At 38.1% G+C, this 26,633-nt stretch overlaps 1 protein-coding gene across 1 annotated transcript; it reads right to left on the reverse strand.

The window, feature by feature from the left end:
- Window positions 1-136: 136 nt before the first annotated feature.
- LOC306771570 (F-actin-capping protein subunit alpha-2) lies at window positions 137-25,384 on the reverse strand. The gene is made up of 10 exons (XM_079260761.1): window positions 25,298-25,384; window positions 11,007-11,070; window positions 9,176-9,227; window positions 5,839-5,902; window positions 4,905-5,111; window positions 4,030-4,109; window positions 3,397-3,475; window positions 3,043-3,114; window positions 1,607-1,669; window positions 137-1,324 (listed from the first exon to the last, which is right to left on the reverse strand). Exons 1-10 carry the CDS (start codon window positions 25,334-25,336, stop codon window positions 1,184-1,186), a joined length of 861 nt encoding a protein of 286 aa, XP_079116887.1. The 5' UTR covers window positions 25,337-25,384; the 3' UTR covers window positions 137-1,183.
- Window positions 25,385-26,633: the final 1,249 nt, after the last annotated feature.

Below are 26,633 nucleotides of genomic sequence, written 5' to 3' on the forward strand. Positions count from 1 at the left end.
AGACTGTGAGAATCTTCTGGCATGTGCTGAAGATTGCAATAATGTGATTTTAGGACAAGTATGCTACCAGGCAAAGTGCTAAAACAAGCTAAAAAAATCTAGCCTTTGCACAAAAAATTATGAGTGAGTCAGTAAATAGAAAATTTGTCATTTAATGCAACATAATTGTGACTGAATTACAATTAATCTCATGGAAATAAATCACCAAACTGACAGACAGGATGTTTCATACAGGTATATATTACAATGTGCCTTGTTATATAATACAGTCAGGTTCTGTTTTATTTTTAATAAAAATAAGCACTGGAGGAGAAAGTGATACTTCTGGATTTTATTGTAAATTGGACATTATGCACATTATTTAGCGACTCATGACTTGTTAATCAAGCTGGTTACGTGGTCACAGAACTCACCGCACTGAAGGAGAGTTCAGACAAAGTCAAGTCAAAAAAAGGCAATTTTAGCCAGGAGCACTGTGAGCTTGAGATCTCACATACAGGACAGACGGTGAGGGAAGTACCAAAAAAACGAGGGAACAAGAACATTGAGTGGCTGACAGTGGTGGCTGCTTGTGCCAAAGACACCAGTCAATGAACACAAAACCTTCTTTATGTGTTTGGGTTTTTTTTCTTTTTATCAATAACTGTATGGGGACATTAACCGTGGAGGAAGTCATTCGTTTTAGTCGTTACATCTGAGCTTTTATAAATGAACGCAAGATTCCCCCCCGCCCAACAAAAAAAGAAAAAAAAAAGAAAAGAAAAAGTTTTTCTTAATGATTTCCAAATTAAACCGTTTTTCATCAGGACAAACTAAAGGCGTGGTCTCATCCACACAAGAAATATTGCACACATGACACTGTACTTTATATCAGGTGTTTGTTGCATACAAGTGCTTCCCCTCTTGTCCTATGTCTTCCAATGTTTCCTCAAGTTATATTTTCCCAAATAAAATAACCTTTATCATCACAGATGCAGTATACCGAGGGGTTAACAGTTTGTGTGTAAACAAAGGGAGTCATCCAAGACGACGCCTGGCTGTGAGACCAAACCTTTCTTTGCCCCTGTTTTCTCTCATTTTTGTACAAAGACGATACAACTATCCAGTCATGCAACAAAATTGGGAGGGATGAGGGTTTGGGTGGGGAGGGGGGGGGATCTGTCTATTATCTTTTTTGTTGTTTTTAAGCATTCTGCATCTCTTTCCCAATCTTGTAGCTCAGGATCTTGTTCCAATCGATCTTGGTGCGTGTCACAGGAAGCTGGCGGCGTAAGGCTTTGAAGGTAGTGTCCGACATGGTCTGGTAATTCTCACTGATGGCCGTCTGAGGGGAGCAAATGGGGAGAAAAAAGGAAGAGAGGACAGAAGATGTTAAAATTGTATAGGTAGTCAGTGTTGTAGGATGACAGAAACATGACTGTGTTTATTATCTAAAATCTAAATCCAAGATAAATTCACATCAGGGTTTTCTGCACGCATGACTCAGCACATTTCGTTGATCCATTTTACTAATTCTAAGTTTATTAATTACCGAGTAATCAGCTAGTAAAAACTACAACCAAACTAAACCGATTTTCATTGACCACATCCACACATGATGACAGACCTGATAGTCATTTTCTGCAGCCTCCATGATCTTAACAAACTCCTTAGCAGTCGAAGCCTCATTCTGGAAGAGGACAACAGGTGTCATAAACACTGGTAATGGTGCTGGTGGCAGTGGGGGGTGGGGTATTCAATATTGCATGTGAATGTTTACCCATCATGCACTAATGATAAATAATACAATTATAAGACATTTCTTAAAACACTGAAGGACACTTGACAATAAATAATGACGTGTTTGATGTATTTTAAAACATGTATGAAACATGTAGGAGTTGTTTGGTCTGATGCTGCTCCCCACAGGGATGGCGGGGGGGCGGGGTATGGTAATGTAGAAATGGGGTAGATATATGGATAAGGTGAGAAACATGGAAGATAGAGGATATGGATGGCCTTTAATGTGCACAGCAGAATTTAATTATTGTCTTTATGTTATTTTTCTTTTAGCAATAAATTGAATTCATTCTTTAACAAACAAAAAAAAAATCAATACACAAATTAATCCTAAACACTTCAAGAAAAGAAGCAAAATAAAGAAAAACCTTGTGTAACCTTCCCCTCTCACACAAATCAATGATCCAAACATTTAGTAAAACTCATCTAAAAACAGCTGTATATCCAGCAGATACTCCGTCTACACTCCATCACCACGTACACATCAGCACAGAGCAAAACCACATAACCTCATTATATTTCATCATTGTGGCTTTAATTCATTTTCAAAACAATATTGGATTTTTTTTCTCTCTAGTTTCATCTCTAGATAGTTCTGTAGGCAGACTCAATGCACAGAAACACGTCGCTCAAAAACATCTGTTTTGAATCTTGTTTCATTTTCAGTGTAACTATCTCACTTCTCTTAAAGACGCATTCTGTAACTTTTTGATCTTAAAACTCTGTGTTCCAGACTTGTTTGATGACATTGACATCTATCATGTGTGTTTCTAGAGCCGTGCTACCCAACAGCATCCCGAGGCTGAGAAAACTGCACTATACATCTTTTACATCCAGGACGGGACGCAACGTTTCGCTTCGTGGTAAAATATCAAACTATTTGTTTTGAACACTGATTCAGCAAAGAAACACAAAAAGATAATTTTTAAAAAAAGAGAGAGAGAGTCATCATTAAATCGTCTTTTGCTGGCTGGAGAGAGCTAAAGGGTCAGGTAGGATGCAAGATAGACGGCGAATTAGCCCTCAACTGGGGAAGTGTGATGGGGAAATGGCAAAAGTTCTGTAGTGTGTCTAAATTAAAATTACAAAAAAGAAAAAAATACAAAAGCTTTGTCTCTTTTTCCTTTTAAACTGATCTGAAATAATTAAAAAGGGTGACTTGGTTACACAGGAACCTTTGTCTTCATTATGTAAAACCCAAAGTGAGAATTAATTTGCTTAAAATGCAAAATAAGTGCAGCAAGGCGGCTGAGTAATACTCACAGAAATCGACATGGACTCCTGAACCTCTTTGTGGCTCACCAGCTGAACATTTCCATCCTCGTAGTAATGAACCTGCAAAGATCAACGTCTAAATCATTAATAAAGGATTTCTACTGCATGGAACAGTTCAGTGTCTCCAAATGTCTCATGTGCTCCACATCATGAAGCATCATGAGCAACTGGAACAGTAACCTCTGCAGAAGAGTGCAGGAACTTTAGGACAGAGAAATCATGAGTGTGAAGGTCTTTTAGCACTCACTCAGCTTGCTTGGACACTGAATTAGCTTTTTGCACACCCCATAACCCCTCAGTGACATGCATTTCCTCACATAATGAAAGCTCCAAACAAAATACCTGGATTTTCATGATTCCTGCCACTTGAGTGGTTGAGGGAGAGATGGTGAATTTCCATTCTGACCTCCAGCGTCCGTTCCTGAGCAGATTCAGAGAGAAATTACAAAAATGACTCATGATGGTGCAAAAGGCCTCCTGGCTTTACTGGAACATTTTGTCAAACAAAACCACACTGAACCTGCAGATGATGAATTAAATACATAAATACAGTGTTGAATAATTAAATGTCTCATTGACTAAAGTGGGAAATACATTCCTGATTATGAAATTGTATCAGTTTAATTAAAAGATTTCTTTTCACATAAAAAAGCACACACTGGCACACACTTCAACATGACCCCAACCAGAGTTTCCACCAGGGTCAGATGCTTGCCGGACAAAGAAATAACTAAACAAAACACAACCCCCATACAATTAAAAAACAAAAAACAGGCTTTTATTTTGAAGTAAGTTTTGGGTTTTTTTAATTCCCCCCCCCAAGATTTCAATCAGTTAAAGTAATAATGTGTTTTGGGTTTTTTTTTTTTTTGTGGTTTTTTTTTAACTTCAACATATCAGACTTTTGTGACATTTTGAGGTTCGTTCCCAAAGTTTAAAGTGGAACACGTTAAATAGTCAATGTCTCCAACATACCAGAAGTTTTTGGGTTGAAACTGATGGCACTCGATGCACACGATGATAGTTTGATGTCCGTCAATAGTTTTCCCGTAAATCTGGTGGGAGGAAAGAAATGGGATCATCTTTACTGCTGGTCACATACTGATAGGACAACAGCTCACTGAGAGGTGGACAGACAAATTACACACAAACACATTTACTGATAAAAACACTGCGTACTCTGTGGAATTTGGCCTGTCATCTCTTCCTGGTTTGCATTCACTGGTCTGAATGGTTTGTATTTGGATAAATCTTGCTCTTCTCAGGACATCAAGAACATTACAGGATTTTTTTTGCCTTAAAAAAGGCAAATCCAAGTAAAAGTGAATCAGTTATTAAACCAACTGCAGTGCAGGAAGGGAATGTAGGAAAGCTTAACAGCAACACTTCTTTTAGCTTATATTTGCAACTGGTTTAACAAATGCTTCCTGAGTCACCAGTAAAGATGGTTTCCTGTATCGATACAGATCATTAATATATCAACAACATTAGCTTTTCAATGATGTGTAATATGTGTCGGCACATTCATCAAGGCACTGAGGAAAACTGTAGCTTTGACGTAAATATAAAACATCCGGCGTTCTGCTAAATCCTTACGGGGTTTAATTGAAAGAAAAAAATATTAAAAAGAAACTGAATCCTACTGGAGATACATTTCACATCATATACAAGCGTCTATTTTCCAACAATGCAACAATATTTGAATGTTTTCTACTTCTACTTTGTTAGAACAAAGACTGTAGCAGAAATGAGGAAATAAAATCCCATTTTAAGCAACTAACAGGTCAGAGAACGTTGGGAGTGAGCTTTTATGCGAGTAGCTGAAATGAAACCAGTATGTTTGAGCGTACAGTGCAGACTCCACTGGGATAGTGCTCCTTGACGTATGCCCTCACGGCTGAGTCCACGGCACTCCTCCAGCCTTCCATAGAGCTGTCAACATCATGGGGCCGCGGGTCGCTGGCCTCCTTCCTCAGGTGGTCAAACTTGAAGGAGATCTTATTCTTGGGGTCCAACACCCGGCCGTTGCCGAGGTCACCATGCTCTGTGATTAAGACCTGCAATGAAGAGCAGGAAGACAATGTGGAGAAGAAAAAGTATGAAAAGAAAAGAGAAATTAGTAAACAAATAAAGCATGTAAAAAAATAAATAAAAAAGACCAAGCAAGGAGGGAAATCACAACATCCAGAACTTTCCATCTACCAGCTCAGCGTTCAGCTCAGCCTGCTGGGTGTCAGACTGGGGAATTTCAGGCAGTGGTTTAGGAACAGAGGGACATGATGACATCTTTACATAAGATACTGCAATCGTTACGGAGACAAACACAGATGCACTCATTCCCCACTACGCTCAGCCTCTCAGATCCTCCCAGACAGCCGGACAATAATTATACAAAGAATAAAAGCTCATGTTTGTTTGTTTGATCCAATGCTATAAAGAAAAATGACTTTACATCCCTCATACTGGATAATGAGGACTTTAACGGCATAAAAGGTCTCAGTTTAATTAATGGGATTTATGTTATTGTTTAAGATACACATACTGGATTTATGGACATTTATTTCACATTCTCCTGCTGTGTGTCACCAACAGCAGCTACAGGAATATCCTACAACTGGAATGATGTGTTGGTGGGTAAAATAACCACTGATGTAACACTGGGTGAGGGTGGAAAACTGGGTGAGGCTGGAATAAATGGACACATTCCAAACTGTGCCGTCATTTACTTCCTGTTGTTTAGACTCACTACTCCTGTGTGTTCAAACGAGCGAAACACGAGCTCACCTGTTCTTCATAGCCCTCGATTTTCACGGGGGTAAACTGGTCCAAGTTGTACTGTGCAAATGCACTGCAGAGAGAGAGAGAGAGAGAGAGAGACAGAGAGAGAGACTGAGTTACTACATGTATATGAACAGTTTAACTCTGCTTTGGTCTGAAGAGGGATGGCACAACTACTGACTTCCAAATTAATAGCAGCACTTAATACAACAAAGCATTTCTATATCATAGAAATCTCTCAATATAATCACTTCCAGGAAAGTGGTCTGAACCACGTCGGCTGATCAGCACAGCTGGCACATGGAAGAAAAACAACATTATACAACATCTGTGTGTTACTGCTTGAGTTGTTTTGATTTTGTTCGGTGATATTACCTCCAAATTATGTTTCACCTCCTGCAGGATAACCACGTAAATGTACTGAGACTTGGTTAAATTAGAGCAATTTTTATATGATGAAACAATGAAATTAAGCTTTATGTTATTTACAACTTTTGTAATGTGTGAGACTCCTGGTGGCATTACAGCACCCAACATCTATATGTACATTTATGCTTCAGTCTTTGCTAAAGTTGGATATGGTTAGTTTCTGTGTCCTTTTCAGGGCTCTTGTGGATAGGTACCCAGATGGATCAAGCATTGAGGTGCATTCCCACAAAAGGAACTGAGAAGCAGAAGCTGGGATCTTTTCAGTCGCCACACATACCATCACCATCTACTGTACTGCCACCATTTATAAAACTCCAGTCCTCAGATCTTTACACGGACTTCCCAGTCTGTCAAAGAATTGACTTCAAAATCCTGCTGTTAAGTTTATAAAGAGCAAACTGGTTTAGGACCAAAATGCATTCAGAATCTTCCAGTTTGTTATGAACCAATCAGATCTCTCAGGTCATCATAGTCATATTTACTTTCTGTTCCCAGAGTCAGAACTAAACATGGAGGCAGCGTTCAGTTTTTATGCATGCAGAACAAACTCCCAGAAAACTGCATGTCTGTTGAATCTCTCAGCTGCTTTAAACTGAGGTTGACGAAGTTTCCTTTTTTTTTTTTTTTTTTTTAATCAAAACAACTGTTAATTCCTCCCACTGTAACTTTTATTTCATGCATTTTGTCTACTTTTTTTCTATTTTCATTTAATTTCTTCTAAAAGTTTGTTTTAAGTTCTTCCTGCACCTGGCTGTAATGCTTTTAATGTTTTTCACAAAGTACTTTTAAACGGCTTTTACATGAAATGTGCTACACAAATAAACTTGCCTTGCTCTTATGCACCTTCTGGAGAAATGATCACAATCTTTTCTATCACCACCATGTTTGTTGTGGTCCTAAAATGATGTCACAACTCGCTGGTGAACTCTGGCCTTTGGTGGATGGATTGGCTAAGTTACCATACCAATGCAGAGGATCCATGAGAGTTTGTGGACAGAATTGTTTCAAACTGATCTAATAAGATAAGTAAAAGGAGAATAAAGGCCTTTAAGGACTGTCCATTTAACACGACACCATATTAGCGCATTTCAGCTGATGTCAAAGACAGCTTCACTGCATTCAAACTCTAGTCATGGCCATAATGAATACCTGCACCAGTATCTGGTGCTACAGCGATTCATTCAGGTTGTTGGAGACGCTGTGCAGTTGAGTGTGAAAACAAGAAAGGAGAGCCTGATATTTCTTTGTATCAATAACCAAAAGGAGAAGAATGTCATCAGAGTTGGCTTTCAGTGATCAGGACAGCTGGTTGGAAGCTGACTGCGAGTACCTGTCGGTGTGGCGTACACTTCATATCAGGTGAGTATCATGAAAGTCAGGAGAGCTAACTTTAGCTACTGCCAAGTTCTGAAACACCATTTCTAAAGGTGAAAGTTTAAAAAAAGAAAAAATTGGACTGGACGTGGATAAATTGGTTAATCCTGATTATTTTAAGGCTACTGTTTACAGAATAGAAGAATATGTTAGACAAGACAAATAACATGAGCAACTTTAAAAATAAAACTGAATTCTGTGTCCAGATTTTAAAGCTGCAGTAAATTTAACAGTTAAGGTTATTCCATACTCCACAAGAACTGAGTTCCCACACAGCAGAGGCAGATGGCTGCCTGTCCTTGAGCCGGGTTCTGCCGGAGGTTTCCTTCCTGTTAAAAGGGAGTTTTTTCCTTCCCACTGTAGCCAGTGTGCTTGCTCAGGATGGGAGATTGAGTTGGACCAAACTCAATATGTTGGTTTCCATATATAAGCTATTATGAATTGGCTTTCATTATATTTTCTTCTCTGTCTGTAAAGCGTCTTGAGATGGCATTGCCGTGATTTGACGCTATATAAATAAAATTGAATTGAATTGAATTCTTGTTCTCGAGGCTGCAAGAACAAGAAAAAACTTCTTGTTCGGCAGGTCCATACATACTCCACGAGAAGCACATCTGCAGTGGGGAGGGATCACTGCGGTCTGCTTTCATGTGCAATGAACCCGGTTGTTACCTCCGCCAAGTTATGTTTTTCCCGGCGTCTTTGTGCTCACGATAATCTAAAAGGTCACAGACGGATTTTTGTAAATATTTCAAGAGTTGTTGGAAATGTGAAGATGAAGAACTGATTAAATTCTGGTGGTGATCCGGATCACTGTTTGGATCCAGGAATTTTTAAAAAGGATTCTTTAACATTGTGCTTGGTGGAGGTTTCCGCTCTCCCGAGTGCTTTTCTAGTTTCATATTTACCGAGCAACTTCGTCCGCTGCAGGGCGGGTTGTGCACGCGGCTAGGTACGAGTGTTTTAATGCCACATGTTGTAAAAATGTTCGTACTTTCTCACCACCTCAATCAGCTGTTTTATCAAAACAATCCGTTTTACCTGCAACAGCAAAAACGCGGAAGCAGCAACTCCGCTTCATGCGTTCTCCGTGTTAACCACGCCCACCTCAAATGTCCGACCAATCACACGATACTTCTTGGAGCCCGATGGGGTTAGAAAATACCAGCATGAATGCAACACATGCAGCCTTTAAAGACAGACACCACAATGCTGCATAATCCCACCCTGAATTCCAGGGTCAACTGTTCATTGCGCACAAAGACCCCACTCCCCTACCTGCCTATGTTCTTGCAGCATCGAGAACAAGAACAAAGTTCTCACTGAGTATGTGAAATGCAGTTCTCCTGGTGACCATCAGCATGAACCAGTGACAGGATGTTGGGAATGTACAGGAACAAGTCTGATCTGTAAAGACCAACCAGTTCAGGAAAGGTGGTCCAACTGTTGGCTCATCGGTGTCTGTCGACAGTGTATAAAACTGTCTGTGGACAGTGTGTCAAACTTTCATGATCTCAAAACAGCATGAGAGGAGACTTACTGTGCTGCACCCTCCCTGAGAAGATTGTCATTGTTGAGCAGCAATCGCACATCTGATGAGAGGAAAAACAGACAGGGTTATTAGAAAGCAAATACGAGTCAGGAAAAGAGGGGGGGAAAGTAAATGCACAAAAGATTACCACCATGACATGCAAACAAAATAAAACAAAACAAAGAAAAAGTTGCCTGCAGTCAATCTGGGTGACATTAATACCAGGCGAGTGAAACAGACAAGGTAAATTAGCTCAGTAGAAATGGCTGAAAATCACAAAAGAGATGAAAGGAGACCAAGTGACAGGAGGGACTGTGTTTTAATGTGAGCGTGTCTGTCAGGCACTGATAAGCGGCAGACAGACATCCCCCCCAGCGTTCCTCGGAGGTTGCTGCATGTAGCGCAGCAGGGCAAGGATTCAATGAAGCCAAAGCACATCTACATCAAGTTTCCTGAGGGGCGCTGCTTTGACGGTGCGGTGGTAAAACTTGGCTAAAACATCCTAGTCTTGTTTTGCTTTTTCAGAGGAGGCTGCAGTCAAAGATGGAAGTAAAACACCATCCAAACAAAATGCTCTGAAACAGCAAGAAGTCTTTACGCTCATGGGTTTATTTTATTTTACTGCAGCCTGAGCCATTCTATGTGTCTATAGTATGAAATTAACCAGCTATTTTCAAACATTTCCAAAAACAAACTGGTTCAGTTTCTAGTCCCAAGAGGGTGCAACTGCACTCACACTGCAGGGATACTTGCAGAATCCTGTGTTAAAAGAGTCCCGTTGACTCTGTTCTTTGACTTAAACACAGATGCTGAAAACACCAGTCAGCATCATAACAGCAAAGCAAAGATTAAGGCTTTAACCTAAATTAAAACAGGTATGCAGAGTGGTTTGTTTGAGAAAATTATTCACATATAATGACAATCCTTTCCACTGGAGTCTCTCTTGATGTGCTTGACCCGGCACAAAGCAAACAACTACTTTGGGTTCAGCTAAGACAACAGAAGGTCAACTGGGTTACTATTTATGTCCAGGAAAAACATGTACATAATTATGAGCTTGTAATGCTTTAGTGTGTTTAAACCCTTTGCACTCACTTTGGGAGGCAAACAACTGGCATTTATGTGATGTTGACTGAAATTAAGAGCAGTCTCTTTTCTCTTATGCATGCATAACATCTTAGCTCCTTTAGTTTTCAGAAGAAGTCTCCTAAGTCCAGGTAAAGGTGCCTTTTTCTTCTGTTTTCTCTGAGAGAAATCCAGATATGACATGTAGTATTTATTTATTGTTAACGAGGCGATTTAACTAAAATTAGACTTTTTGGTTACTTTACTTTGTTGCTATTATTTTATGTTGGTATTGAAATCTTAAGACCTATAAGGAGTGTTCATGTGATGTTGCCCACTATACTGCTGCTAAATTAATGTTTATCCGTCATGATAGATATTTATCTCATCATAAATGTGGGCTTTGATCACTTTAGATTTTCCAGTGAGCTAGTCTGTTAGCAATAGCAGCTACATCTGTATTTGAAAGCTTAACCACGTTTCCCTAATAAACTCGTTCAGATCAGCCTTATAGCTAATCTACATATGTGTGAATTATGGATTATTAAAAGTACTGCAATCTGGTCAAAATACCTTCCCTGAAAGGAGGCTTTGACGATCTTGCTGACAACAGTTGAGAAAAATTGGGCAATATTTAGTGGTAGTATCCCGTCCCACACTCTAATAAGTTTACCGTATATTGATTGATTGTGTAGTTGCAGAATCCTGTATTACACTAACTAAACTGATTACACAATATATGTTTCATTAAAACAAATATTATCCGAGTACTCACCATTGAAAACTTCGTTGAACTCTCCTGGTGGGGCATGGATAACGAAGTTTGCTGCTATGCGTACCTGTAAAAAGCCCAGACACAGGATAAGCTTGTGAGTTCACTTAGAAGACAATACAAGTGTCTTCCAAGACACACGAGTGATGTTAACATCCACCTGAGCGTCTCAACAGGTTCAGCCGACACTGTATGTTCAGAAACTGAAAGCTCATCAATGCAACTTTCAACGGAAGGACGCCAACGAAAATACAAGCAGCAAGAAATATTAATTCTTATTTATTGCTCACTGATGGACCAAAGTTAGGGACAATCCCATGAAATGAAGTTTATGCCCTCTGAATGTGCACAGTGCAGCCAACAGAGGGGGTGATGGGACTGCGTTACTTCTCTACAGGGTGGAGTAAGGCTGTAACGTTCTGGCCTGAAGCACAAACGAGCAGTCATCTTTCCTGTCTACTTCTCTTCTGCTGCATCGCACAGCACTTCCCGTTTCCAGGTCACATGTTAACTTGACAGCAAGACAACAGCGCCCCCCTCCCAGCTTGGTTTACAGCCATATAAGGACATAAAAATGTGCTGAGGACCCTGGTCCACTCTCCTGCCCTACCTCTACATTGCTCTACCGCTCAGTATCGCTGGCAGGGTGCTGTGGCTCGGCTCGACTCTGTCTGCTCTCACAAGCTGCTGTTTCAGGGCAGGTGTTTGTAAATGTGTGTGAATGCGTGTGTGTGTGTGTGTGTCTGCCCCATGGGCCCTTATTAGCAGTGTGTGTGTGTGTATACATGTGCTCTGGCATACTACAGAGATGCAGATAGATTTTTGCTAATGAGCAATGCCAAGAGAAAAGGCGGCGCTCATCAAGGAGTTCATGCTCATGCTGTGTGTGTGGGTGTGTGTGTGCATCATGTAAACTCTGTGTGAATCAAAGTTTATTAGCATTAGTGTGAACCACTGTCATTAAATAATCATGACCCACTTTGGGTGAGCAATTTAAACTTAAAATAAAACAAAGGTGTGTGTTTATGAGGGAATAACATCCACATTTTGCAGCTGGTGGAAAACAGTGTGCTTATGTCATGAAACCTGCATGGGGAGGGTCATATGCAAAGGGTCTCTCCAAGCATCTGATAGCAGCTTAGACTTTACAACGCAGAAGCTTTTGTCCACATCTGTGTCTCTTTTAGACATGCAATCCTTTCTATCAAACTATAGGAAAAAGTCTTTCCAAGTTCAGCTCCTCACGTTAAACTAAAATTCATACATGTAAGTATGGGTTTTAATTTAGAATATATCTGTTTTTTGTTTGCTTGCTTGTTTGATTTTTAGGCATCCTTCAGATATTTCATGATAAATAAATACCAGTCCGAACATCCTGGCTCAGTGATCTTTCCAGATATTATGAGATTTCGTAGTAACAGCAATTTACACATTAGCTTCATTATAATCATCACCTGCTCCCTTTACTTCTAACTACAGACTGAATCTACAGCTAAAAGTTGGAAGTAAATACCTTGGAAGGACATGTTAAGAATATAGCAAACATTTAGGGAAGTGTTCAAATGAAAGGAAGTTCTATTCATGTATATTACCTAACATTCAATGGTGCATGACTGCTGAGCAGCATTTATAAACGTATAATATATTGACAAATTTCTCTATATTTACAACTTATGTTAACATTGCAAAGTTTAAGAATGATATGGCATGAATTTACTGGTACTGTGTTGCTATGGCTGCGGGACTGAATAAAGTGACTTGTGAAATACAATTACATTTTCAAAAATTAATATGTACTAATATTGATAATAACAACAACAATTTAATGAAGCGGAAATGTAAGATGAGAAACTTTCTAACACACTTCTTTGAAAACTGCAATTAAATTCATATGGTGGCATATTCACAGCTGACTGGATCCTCAAATTTAAAAGGATCCATTTTGAAACTAAACGGTTGCAATAAAGCTGCGAACTGCAACAAGCAAAATCAAACATGGAGCTAAATAAGGTGGAAATATCACAAACAGGCTTCTTAAACACTGGTCCTCCATGACCAGTCCTCCAGCTTTTAGATGTTTATCTGCTTAAACACAGCGGATTCAACCCAATGGATCTTTTTTTTTTTAGATCTAAACAGGATTTTGAATCCATTTAATTTGAATCAGGCCTGCTGAAGCAGGGAAACACTGAAAACCTGCAGGACAGTGTCGATTGAGGATCGAAATATGAGATCCCTGATTTAATGTGACATGATCCAGATATGAATTTGAGATGAAGGTATGGTTTAAAATACCAGATTACAGCTGAGCATCACTTCAGGGGGACATAAAGAGATGCCCTAACTTTAGACAGTCAAAATCAGAACAAAACATTTGTATTTGATATTTATCGCTCAACAGAGTAACAATAACCAGTGTCTCAAGCTTCAGTGGGATAACGCTCTTTAATTTAAATAAAGTTAAATTAAACTAAACCAGTCTAATATAATGCTTAATTAATTCATCAATTTAAATAAACAAATTTTACTATTTAATCAGGAATCCAAACCAACACTCTAAATCTATACTGAACTGGATCAAATTGGAAATCAGATGTAAATCTTGAGAATCAGAAAGGATCCAGGAAAACAGTAATATCCAGCCTTGGCTGTCTCATTTCCATTTATAACTGTGTTCTCCACAAGCAGCTTTCACTTTATGTATCAAGCTGTAAAAATTGCTCTATATCTTTACCCATATGAAAGATAAACCTATTCTATTTGTTAAACTCTAAGCTGATCCTTATATGCACAGGCTTCTATACTTCAAAGTGTGCTATGGTTTATGGACAGAGTCTCGGAGAACTGTTGCATTACTATAATTTACTCTCTGCTTAAATTAATTTAAAAGACAACATCTGAGCAACTAAATGAGTTCAAATATCCAATACCAAGCTGAACTCTCTTCATGACCTGGGGCCTCATTTATAAAACTCTGCGTAGCATTGATGACTACAGTTACATTACGGAAAACAGGAAATGCGGGGGAAAAAAATTCCTTAACTTATAAAGCAAAGATAAACTTGCGAATAAATAAGAATTCTCCACTACTTGTGTTGCATCACTTCTAGACGTTGCGTAAAGCGACAGCATCTGGTTCTAACATGAGGGGACCTTTGCAAATGTGCAACAGGTTTCCTCATGTGCATCGAGGAACAAACAGTTGATCACCTCTAGGTTTAGTCTTTCCTATCAGCTATATAGTAATGAATTGTGCATATATAGTAATGTGAGGACTGTAACATGCTGCTAGACAACAAACAAGTACAACTAGACAGATGGAGAAGCTTCGTTCACAGTGTTACTAATAGAATAATTACAGCTGGACAATTTAGACTATATTTAGACTGAATGATGGACAATGAAAACAGCAGCGCAGCTTCAAAAACAGCTGAAACGTGGGAACATTTTAGGCTAAAACTGAAGAGGGGAAAACCCACCAAGGCAAACATGACTGTTGAACTATGCTAAAGGGCCTAATTTTGTTTGGTAACGCAGCTATTTTATTGACACTTTTGACTGTATTTTGTATTGATATAACATTATAAATATATCCCCAGATCAGTGCCAAAAATGGCTATAAGATTTAATTATCATACACATTATTAACTTCTACTGCAATCATTTTATAATCATTTTTCGGGACTACATCTTGTCTTGACAAATACATAATTAACATGATACGCTGTGTCCAACCATTTTTGCCAGTGTATTTTATCTTCATGGGCAGTTCCCCTCTAATTTGTGTCTGCATTGCAACAGCGGTGCAGCTCATGTAGTACAGGATACTCCTTTCATTGGGTCTGAATGAGTTCCTTCTTTAGAAAATAAAACATTAATAACATAAGCATAACTTCATTTGGGGCTTAGTGCAATCCAACAGATGCCACCAAAACTGTAACTCCTTGTCATGGACTTATTACAGCAACACTACGCCTTTGAATGTGGAGCTTTGATGTTAAATATTCACTCAGACTGCTGCACTGGGACACAAGACTGCTGGGGCTCTTTGGAGCTCTGAGACCGTTTTCAGAGTTGAGCACTGCCGCTGAGCCATGAAGGGGCTGAGCTTAAGTAAAAGAGTCTCAGCAGAGAATAATATTTAAACAACTTAGTCTTTGGTGCATAAAACCCTGAACTCCTTAACCTCTCCTTAAATAGTTCCAATTCAATCTCTTATATGACATGACTGTTTCTTTTTATTGCTCAGTGCAAACACTCAAAACCAGCACTGGTAGTGAGAAAAAAGTTCATAAAGAACAAGCTGATTGTAAAAATTTACAATTACAACTCATTTATTTTTAATGACAAAAGTAATTTTTTTTGTTTTGTTTTGTTCATTATACAGATATGATTCATTAAAGACTGAGAATCTGCTGATTCAGGCTTTTAACCAGACACTACAGTAAACAATTATTATAGTAAATGTATTTAAAGAATTGCTTTAGTAATGTTTGACAACTTACTTTACTCATTCTGTCTCTTTAGTTTTGGGGATTATTTTAACAAGAATATTGTTAAGAAAAATGTACAACATGTATCTTACTGGGACTTTAAGTTTATTTAAATATATGAGAAAAATTACATAATTTTGGTTTTCACTGACCACTTTTTCACACAACTCAGATAATGCTGTGTGAGATATGCACCCTGGAAATGCAGTGGACAATGCCTCCAAAATCCAACAAAAACCAGGATTCTCAATCCTGGAAATGGGTTGGTCATCCACCACAATAACTTTAATCCCCTCTCTGTAATCTTCTCCATTATAGTTACCGTGGGGAAACTTTTCTATTCTTTCCAAAGTTTTCCTCGACTGTGGGTTGATGACGGTGCTGAGGTTTGGTTTTTAGTTTCAGGAAAAGGTCTTTTTCTACTTTGAAGAGTAAACCAGCATCAGCATTGTCAGAAAACAATATTGCAGACAGCAGAGCAACACTACACAACTTTCTGACCTTAAAACCCTGACTTCTGACTCATGATAATATACTGACATTCATTGAGTACATTCCTGCAGCCGTTGTTGCCGTGCAGCATCTCGAAGCACAGATGAACATGAGAAGCCGCACAGATGCTCCCATTCTATCCCAATCTGTTTTCAGGAGAACAGGAAGACTGGCACACAGAGAAGATGGGCCAAACGCCCAGTACCACTTGATGTGGGAAGGAAAGCAAAGGTGGGCCCAGCAGAAAGAGCTGGGGGGATTTCTCAACCAGCAAAAACGTAGTTTTTTTTTCCTTTCAGTTCTTTCTGACAACTGGAACCACTTTTCTTAATATTTCTTCCTTTTGTTTTTTATGTCTATAACACAGTTCTCCATGCAAGTCTAAAAAAGAAAAATCGATGTATTCTCGAGCCACTTCATGTGTGTACTGCAACTCTATGGAACAGAGTGCTGGCTGCTGAGTGTAAAATATGACTCAATGACTCAGAGGCACCTCACCAATCCATCTTGGACAAAATCTCCTTTGCGTGAAATAAGCTCTTTTCTTTCCAATTCTTCGAGTTGGGTTGCATAATTTTCTGGGGATATAAAAGGTGGGTGGAGTCTCAGTAACTAGAAATGCAGAAATGAGCTAAACAGAATATAAGAACAGTACTTCTTAGCCAACAAAAGACACACAAAGAACGTGGGACATAACCCCCCACCACCCCCACCTCAGCGTTGGATTCTTGTGTCTTTGAGCTGTTTGGCCCTAGACACCAGCTGGTCTCTATTCTCTCCGCTTGCTCACTCTATCCATACTCATATTACCCACCAACCCCAAGATCTTTAAGGGAAACTAGACAAAAGCTCTGCCACCACCTCTGATGTTACAGCAGAGACTAAGTTGAATGTGATAGTTAAAAGCTGTGGGACTAAGGTGTTACATTCAATAAATTTAAATTACAACAACAGTAATTCAAGAGGAGAATGGCAGACAGATAAAGAGAAATATAACTGTAAGGCCACCATAGACTGATACGGCTGTTTTGTCTGCTCGTTCTTACTGTAACATTGCCTACTATGGTCAGTAGGGCTGGAAGGATATGCTTTTTTATCTTCAGCAACCATTGTCATGTCATATTTTACTATATCAAATAATAATATGCGACACAAGCTATGACAGCAAACCAACCTATCACTTTAAAGCAGAAAAATAATAGAGTAAAGAAAATATTATGTAACATTAAAGGGCATCAGAGCGCTGCATAAATAATGTTTTTCCAGTGACACCACTACTCGTTATGTTGCTTATATACAGCATACAACTCTGGCCTAAATCTAAAGATGAATTCATAGATACAACTAATAGACAGAGGTTTAATCATAGACTGTATATAAAAAAAAGTGACGGAGCCTCCGTGACATCACCACTAGGTTTCTGAAGAGCTGAATTGAAGCTCGGTTGGCGGTTCCTACCATCGCCATCTTTGCAGGGTCATGCATTTTGTCTCTCCCGGAAAACAGAAATCTGGGCAAAGAGGTAGAGCTGAGAGGGGGCCTGTTGAATCTCATGGTGGATGATTGGCATCAACCAAACTCCAAGTTGCCTGTAGCTAAGAGCGATCCGAGCGAACCCGAAGGTAACAGGAGCCAACCAGCTAACGGAGGTAAGCGAGATAAAGCTCACGTTGTTAACCGTCTAAAAACCGCGGTTGTTCTACATTCTTCTAACATGAAGCGGGAGATCGGATACCTGTCAATCAAAAGGACACGCCCCTAAATATGCCGAATTTCGGGATTAAATAACTTTTAAATGAAGCAGTTAGAAAAAAATTGTCACAGCTGTCATAAAGGTAAACCTGACCTTTTAACCCTAAAATGGATTTTAGTACCAGGCTGTAAACATGTTTATTTCTGCTGTGAAGTTGGCCTTTTAACATGACAGTCTATGGGGATTTGCTGTTTTGGAGTTCCGAGCAGATGAGGGGGGAAATGCAGTTTTTGGCACTTCCACATGGGCTTCACTTTTAGCTGCTGAAGGTTGCCTCTTGGGTTTAATGCTTTGTTGCATGTTTTTGTAAAATGTTCTGCCTGTAATTAATATATTTGTTGTTGTAGGAGTTAAGGTACCAAAGGAGAAGTCATTTCATTCATTATATATTTTTAAAATTAATCGGTGATCCATTGGCTATCCGACTTTTTTTCCTGCCTACTACCACAATCTGAATCTACCCAAAAAAGTTCATGTTGGTCAAGCCCTGATAAGGAGTCGAAAGAAGTGGAAAGCTTTTCTCTTTTCTTCTGGGCTAATCAGGCAGTCTGGTTTTAGTCTTCCTCCTGCTTTTTTCATTATAGATCAGTGGATATTTTGGTGACTAGCGTCCCCTAGCAAGCAACGTGACATCGTCCAGGCAGTTTAGTTTGCTTGAGTTAAGTGCGGTTTGAATGCAAAACAAAGGAAGGTGTGACATTTTTAAGACATTTCTGCCCAACTGAAATAATTCCCCCATCTTATCTGGCTCTGAATGCCTCCTGAATGTAAATGTTTTAACATGGTGGAAATAATACTACCAGGATAGTTTGAAAGCCGTTGCTATTAGAGGAAATAATTACTTCTGTAAATAATGATGGCACCAAGGTCAACAGAGTAACAACCTTCTGTTCCCAATATTTTATACTCAGCAGGCTGACATAAAATAGCCACTTGTTCAACTGTCTTTGCTGGGGGTTCAGTTATCTTATCAGCTATGCTGATAGTTTCATTTTAAAACCAACCAAAGGAGTTGCAAATGATGGAGCAGCAACCATAATAACAAGACTGTCCAGCTCCGGTCCGCAAAGGCTGCAATCCTTCACGTTTGAGACACACCTTACTCAAGTTAAAAGACTCTACTCAACAGGTGGTTGTTCATTTTTGCTCAATCATGGTGACCCATCAGCCTCATACAGGCGAACATGAATTTACATACTTTCTGCTGCCATAAACTTGTTGCAACTGCTATTTGTTAGGAATCTCAAATGTATAAAAAGTAAAATAGGAAAACAGTTTAGTACTTTTTACAACGTATTTCTCTGTTAAAAGTTTTTTTTATTTATATAACTCACCTATATCAGTTACATTAAGGCATTAAAATGATGCAGAAGAGCAAATAAGTACAGCTCTGAGTTGGCTTGTAAGGCTTTTGGATAATGGATGCTTATAATGTTCTCACTGATAAGCTAAGAGTGAGTACAGCAAAATAAACTTTAAGGAGACATCATGGTGGCTACATCTGTCCTGAGTATTTTCAAACATGACTTAGGGCACATTCACATCAGCCTTTTTGATTCGAATTCTAATCCGTTTGCTCATAAAGTCCTCGTCGTTTGGGGAGCTGTGAATGCACCAAACAATTTTTATATGGACTGAAGAAGCGGACCTGCTCTGCCTACAAACACAGGTCTATTTCAAGCAGACCACATACAAGAAGCAGACTACAAAACTAAAGTCACTTCCTGCATTTGGCGTAGTATTGCATTGTGGGTAAATAGCATAATGATAAGGTTAAGAATCCCCTGCCTTGTATGGCATCCATGTTGCCGTGTATTTCTGCAGTATACTTGCATAAGACAAAAAAAATACACCCAATATGGCGATAGTTTCCAGCTCCATGTTTAGCTTGCAAGAGGAGGAAACTTAGTTTTCTTCTTCACATTGGTGTTTCCTCTCTTTTGCTAGATACTAATATAGCGCCATCTTTGGGAATGTGGAAATATTATTGTCAAGGTTTGGCGCATTTGACGAAAGTGCAGCGGAACACAATCTAAGTTTGAAAAGATACACACCACTACAACTGAGCCTAGCCCCCAATCAGATAGAGTCTAGCCGACTATTATGATACGAATGCACCCTCAGTGTGTCTGTGTTAGTTTGCAGATCCGTTGAAACTCCCCAAATTCTGACTGGCAGAAGGGTCTTGATGTGACTGCCCAACTCAAATAATGCCGGCTGAAAATAAAAGTAGCTGGACATTTAAACTGCAGCTGTTAAAGATGTGTGGGGTGCTGCACTATAGCGGATTTTGTTGAAATTAGCAAATAATAGCAAAATAGGTGGTGAAGAAGTTCAAGATAGTTCAGTAAAGAATTCTATCTATCCACTGAAATGTATTATAAACTTAAGATGAAATACCAGATCAGTAAATCAATGATTTGAACAAATCTTGCCCTGTATTTCCATTTCTACAAATGTGTTACTGATTAAATTGTACATCATATTTAATTGAGAGGCAGAAATTACTTTTAATCTTAATGAACGTTTCTGTCCTGCTATGTTAGTGTCCCGGAATTCATCACGACATTAGACAACTGTTTGGATCTGCCCTGCTGTTGCTGTACTCAATGTTCTGCAGTCAAATCATTTCCAAATGTTAGAGTGAATGGGATATTGCAACCCATACTGGTTACAGTTACAGTCACTACAGCTGATATAATGTTGAAATGACTCTACTGATCTGTAAGACGTGTGGTAAAAGTAAGGTTTTTAGATGCTAATAGGGAAACACATCAACTCTCCATAAGATCTGCAGCAAAGCCCTAGTCAACAGACTAGATCAGATTCAGGCTACCAGTTATTTCACTGTGCATTTGTGATATGGTTAAAAAGTGATTTGCGTCTTGACAAAATAAATAATTTATTCTGGATACCCCATGAAACAAACTTCTGTCCCAGGTACTATCTGGGTTTTCTAAATATGAAATAAAGATTTTACCTGCAAGTCAGCATGCAACTATTTTAATAACGACTGAGTTTCAAGTTAAGCCAACTGGTTGTGCTGGTTATTTCAGCATTGCCATCGTTTCTTTAAGCTACATTATGTATATCACTTTTATCAGACATCTATTGTTGTTTTTCTCCAAACGTCTGTTACGTCAACTTGGATTGGACTTGGACTACAAAAAAAATATAGAGAAGCTCATTAATCCTCTCTCACTGTAAACATTAATAAGATGTCACTTCATTATTAAATAACATTTTCATTTATCTGTTTTCATAAGAAAGGTTTTATATCATATGAAGTCAATCTTCAAGTTCACATGCTTTACTCTTCACTTCAACTTCTTCATAAAAGCACAGCACATTTCAGGGCGTCATGCTATCATTTGCATCTGAGGATCTGACAGTTTCATTCAGTCCTAACAACATTAGTAAAAAGCTGCATGAAGAAGAAGGAGCTGTTTTGGTGAAATGATTATCAATACAGAAGCACTTTGTTGAGATGGTGTGGCTTTTCAGCTGTGCCGTATCTTTAAGTTAGATAAAAACTTTGACAAAACTAAAACCATTAACACATTCCTCTTTCATTTCCTCTCAAAAGCTTTATTTACTCCGTTTGCAGAATGTTCTGCAGCATTTAGGTTGCAGAAAAGTGAGCAATTCTCTATGATCTGCAGGGCTTAAACTACTCTAACTTTTAACCTTGGTCACAATGATGTGCCTAACTTCTCAATTTAGATGGGAAAAAAAATTAAGTCCACCCCAGTTTTTAGAGTTGTTCTCTGCAGCTTGGTTTTAATACATTAATACATTTCAGTGATTGTCTCTGGATCATTACACAAAGACATTGTTAGTTTTTTGAGTTATTATGAATCATAACAGTCTAATGTGCAAGTTAAGATGGTATTTTTTGTGAGTGATTTGAGGGGAAAAAATGTTTAAAATGAAGAAAAGTTGACTGGAAAAGCAATGAAAGGCTTGGTTTGTGTTTGTAGGACCTGCTTAGAGACAAAAGCACAGACAAGGCAGCCGACAGCAAACTTGAGTAACAAGTTTCCTGCAATACTCTTGTGGTTTCTTTGCTGTAATCAGGAAGCTGACAGGCTGCTAACTAAATGACTCAAAAAGAAGATTTTCTTGCTATCTACACCAACAATAAAGCTTGACTTGCTGTTTAATCATTTAGAAACGGCAGAGCCTCTTTAGTTATTCCCAGTCGAGGAACACTTGAGGGTTTTTTTTCCTCATTCTTTTAATCTAAAAATGAGAATGACAGCTACAACACCAAAAGACATGCATATTAATGAAGTATTTTTAAAAGAAAGTCCCCAAAGTACTGACTATTTGTCACTGATTCAGTCCCTAATTAAAAAGAAGGGCAAAAGTCTTGCTGTATCTTCTGAAGAAGACAGAAACAAAAAAAACAACTGTTCAGATCATAGAGATCACTCAGTTTGGGAAACTACCATCAGGAGGAGGTGCTGGGACAATCTCTGACTGTGGCTGATCGTTTTATTCACTCCACCAGGTTCTGGCAGACAACCAACTATCATTCAGAAACCTATTTTTAAATCTTCAAATCATTAACCTGGCCAGATGGTTTAATTCATACAGCTAACTGCGATCTTTCAGAAAACTACAGGCACTTAAAAAGTTGTGAATAAATAAATAAAACAGCAGGTTATTGGAAAAAACCAGACTTGCAGCTAAATCAAGTAAAACCATTTACAGACCTGTCGTTGGACAGAAGCCAACATTTTTTTAATCAATCCTTAAACATGCCCATAGCTACCAACAAAAGATGCTAATCTGTCCCAACTTCCGTTTCTTGTCATTATTAAATAGGTTGTTGTCTGACAGGACGGACTGTCTCATGACTGTGATGTCACAAGTCGAGTTATCTGACAGGAAAATAAATCACTGGAAAATAAAACAATTAACCTTCATGCCCTCCTCTGGCATTTTCGTACATTTACCAAAACTTTTAATGATTTTTATTTGATGATCATGTTGGCTGTGTTAGTTTGTTGCATAATTTCTGGAAGATCTCTTCTAAATCATTTTGCTTTATCCAATTTGCACGGTTGTAACCTTTATAGCCAAAATGTAGGAGCACAAAATAAATTCTGCCATAAAATTAGTAAATATTTTTTCAACCTTTTTCATAAATCTCTTAAATTTTACTATTTGCTCAAAACTAATCATTCAGTCAATTTCAGGATTTTAAGGATTTATGGTTTACTTATTTTAAATTTTTTTAATTGATTTTAGGAAGAACATAATAATACTTACTTTATATAATAAATATTAAGGAGATAGGGCTTTGATGATTAGCAGCAACTTTTATGTCATGTCAGACACTTCCTCTGGACAGTCTGTAGTCAGTGAAGAACGTTTGGTCTTATATGTACAAGACACTGCATAAAATTTTAAATAAAATAATAATTGAAGTGGCATTTATAAAATGAATATTCTTAAAACGATTGAATGTTCAGTAGTTTTAAGGAGGTGAGAAGTTGTTTAAATGATATCTGGCAAAAAAGCAGTAATATATTGATGTTTGATCATTTTATAGAGATGTTTGTTTTGTATATTTTTGCCAAGAAGGTGTCTGTGGAGTATTACATTTGGGGAGAGCACATGCATTTAGCTTAATAATTAATGAATAATCTCTTTAAGATGGTTGATTGCTCTTGAATAATTTGATGAAGATGGATCTCAAACAAGTAATGAAACTGCTGTTACAGTAGAAAATGCTTAAAATAAAAAGGCCACTTGGTACAGTATTGCACATTTTCAAAGAAGGAACTGAAATGCTTCCCCATCTTAATATAGCATAACACCAACTCTGCCTGATCTTGTATGGTAGAAAAGTGTTGCAGGACCTCACAGTAGAGTGAGGTCCTCACTATAAAATGATAAATAAATAATAGAATTTTCTGAAGTCTAGCCTTTAGCCCAAAACATCAGTACAGCGGGTCTGGTTTCCTACATGTTAGCATGACAAGTGACTAATAAGTGTCCTATGAGGTCAAAGAGATGAAACAGACACAGTCAAAGTGTCTCAACTGTGGCTGAAACAAATACAAATGAAACTGTACTCATTGCAACACCAAATTATCAGATTTTTGACCATTTTTTTCTGCAGAGTCACATTATTAAATGCATTAAAATCTATTTTTAAAAAGCATCATCACTGCCATCCTGTAACAAAAACAAAGTGCTTAGCTAACAGCTGATGCTTGTGTGTTTATGGGAATGATGCAGTCACGCAAGCTGGTGAAAGAGCTGTCTGCGCTGCAAAAAACTTCTGACTCAGACTGATGTGGAGCAGAGCACAATAAAACAAAGCATTATGTTAACTCCAAATGGTGCATTACATAACCTGCAGTTGACAGTAACTTCCTAATAGGACAGCTAATAATGACTGTCTAGAAAACTGACTTGAAGGAGATCTGGCATACGCATAGACATGTCCCTATATCTTAAACCTGAGGACATTAATCATCACATTTCACAAACACACTTGACGTAAAGCAAGCAGAAAACTATCAGAGCTGTATGCTGTTTGCATCTATCTGCTCCCCTAAATAAATATTATCAGAATGCAATGCACAAAAATAAAAGATCTAGATTAAATGAATGCAGCTGCTCTGGCACTTTTAGTGAGGCCTTCATATTTTCTGAAGATTGTGCATGACTGTGTGCAAGCTGGTTTAAGGAAATAGGAAGATGAGCAGGCGCTTGGAGGGGTGTCATGGGTTGTTCACCCTGCTTGCATTTCGAGCTTCACATTGCAGTTTCCTGTTTCAGGTTGTAGACATGAGCCCTTCATAAGTATGCATTTATTCACTACCAAATAAAACCAAGTTATGTTATTGCAGATCATTGCTAAAATATAGCTGCACTTAACATTAAGGAAATAATTGTGGCCTTCCTTAATTGTTATTACTGAGCAGATTCACTTAAAATAAAGATCCCTCGTAGTTCAAACATCTTTCGACGCTACTTGTCAGGTGTGGAAGTTAGTAAGCTGGGTTGTAAAGTGCATACGGATGTTGTTATGAGGCTTTTTACTGTTTATTGTGAATAAAATACCCTGACAATCCCACGTAATTGTAGATAAAATGCAGAAAAAGGGCGTGTAGGTCTGTGTGGCTATGCGTTAGCACGCTGCAGCTAAGCTAAACTCACTAACCAAGCTAGCGATCTTTGCTGGATGAAAACTTCCATAACAGAAGAAACCAGAGACACCGAGGAGGACTGACAAGTCCGCTAAACCAAAGGAGTGTCGGGGGGTACGCTTAGGTGAATTAGAAATATGTTCAGGGTTCCTATTTTGAGTCAGGACCGTACAAGGAGCCTCCGTTTGAGATTCCCAGATGAGCGGAAGTTGAGCTAAAAATAATAAGAGCAGAAGCAGCGGTAGTGCCGAGGCCTGGCTTTCTTTGCTAGTTTCATTACGCCAACCTACACCAGCTCACACCGAGGCGCACAACCATGTGCAATGTGAAATTCTAGGGCTGGTCTTTTCTCATTGAGGTTTACCCTGTTATTAATCAGAATATTACCTTTTCCTCGTCGGATAGCTGCTCCTCATGATCCGCCATCTTTTCTTCCGGCACCACCAGCTTGTCAGAGCCGCGTGACGTCACCACATGGGTGTATTCCCAGTTAGTCACTGGCTGTCCCAACCCAACCAGTCAGCACAGTGGTGGCAGCTTTGTTACATTTTACAAACGAAATTGCTGAGTTTAGTAAAACATTTAACACATTACCACGAAATAAGTGCTTTCTTTCTTTCTTTCTTTCTTTCTTTCTTTCTTTCTTTCTTTCTTTCTAATGTATTGATTACAATTTACCGTAAGGCAAGGCAAGTTTATTTGTGTGGCACCTTTCATGTACAAGACAATTCAAAGAGCTTTTCATGAAACATTAAAAGCATGACAGATGGTGTAAAAATAAAAAATAAAAAAGACACGAAAGACAACACAAATAGCAAACTCACAATAAAATCATAAAATCATATATATATTATATTATATGTATATGTATATGTATATGTATATATACATATATATATATATATATATATATATATATATATATATATATATATATATATATATATATATATATATATATATATGATGATTTGCTTTTGTCCCAATTTGATTCAATTCCAACTTTTTGGGTGTCAATTCAATTTAAATTGTGATTCTCAAAATCTTCAATATTGCTCATTTTTGTAGACTAAAAATAAAGAAAAAAGTCCAAAACTTTCTTTGCTAGTCTTTTCTTTTTTTTTTTTTTTTTTTTAGAATTTCCAGAAGGAAAAAACAACGCAGTAGCCAGATTATCATTCTTCTGCTATAAGAAGACAAGTAAAAAGTTAAATAAAAACAATAAAAATGACCAAAAAAAATTATGATGGATTATTTGTATTTGTTTGAAAAAAAAATTTTTTTTGAATAAAAACAAATCTATTTTAAAATTGTGAAGCCAAAAAAATCCTGATATTCCTTTTTTTTTTTTTTTTTTTTTTTTTTTTTTTTCCATTTCCCAGCAGAAATCGAATAGAAAAAGACTTCTTGTATGGGCAAGAAGCCCATGACAACTAAGTTCAAACTACTGCACAATTGGAATTCACTTTCGTCATAATTTTTTAAAAATGATTTTTAGGAGTTAATTTCTAAGCAGACAAAAAGAAGAGCTGAAGAAGATCTGTGTGTTCGATCTGTGGACCAACTGTAATGTGACAATGATCATTATGCTGTTATGGTTCCACAGAAAAACTATAGGTTTTAATCTTAAGTATTTGTTATGGTCTGTCATGTACAGGCTCCACTTTTTACCACTAGATGGTGAGCTAAGACAGTTTTTTTAAAGAGCCCTATGTTTGTGTCA

Source organism: Telmatherina bonti (genome assembly GCF_933228915.1).
Source record: "Telmatherina bonti genome assembly, chromosome: 2".
NCBI lineage: Eukaryota > Metazoa > Chordata > Actinopteri > Atheriniformes > Telmatherinidae > Telmatherina > Telmatherina bonti.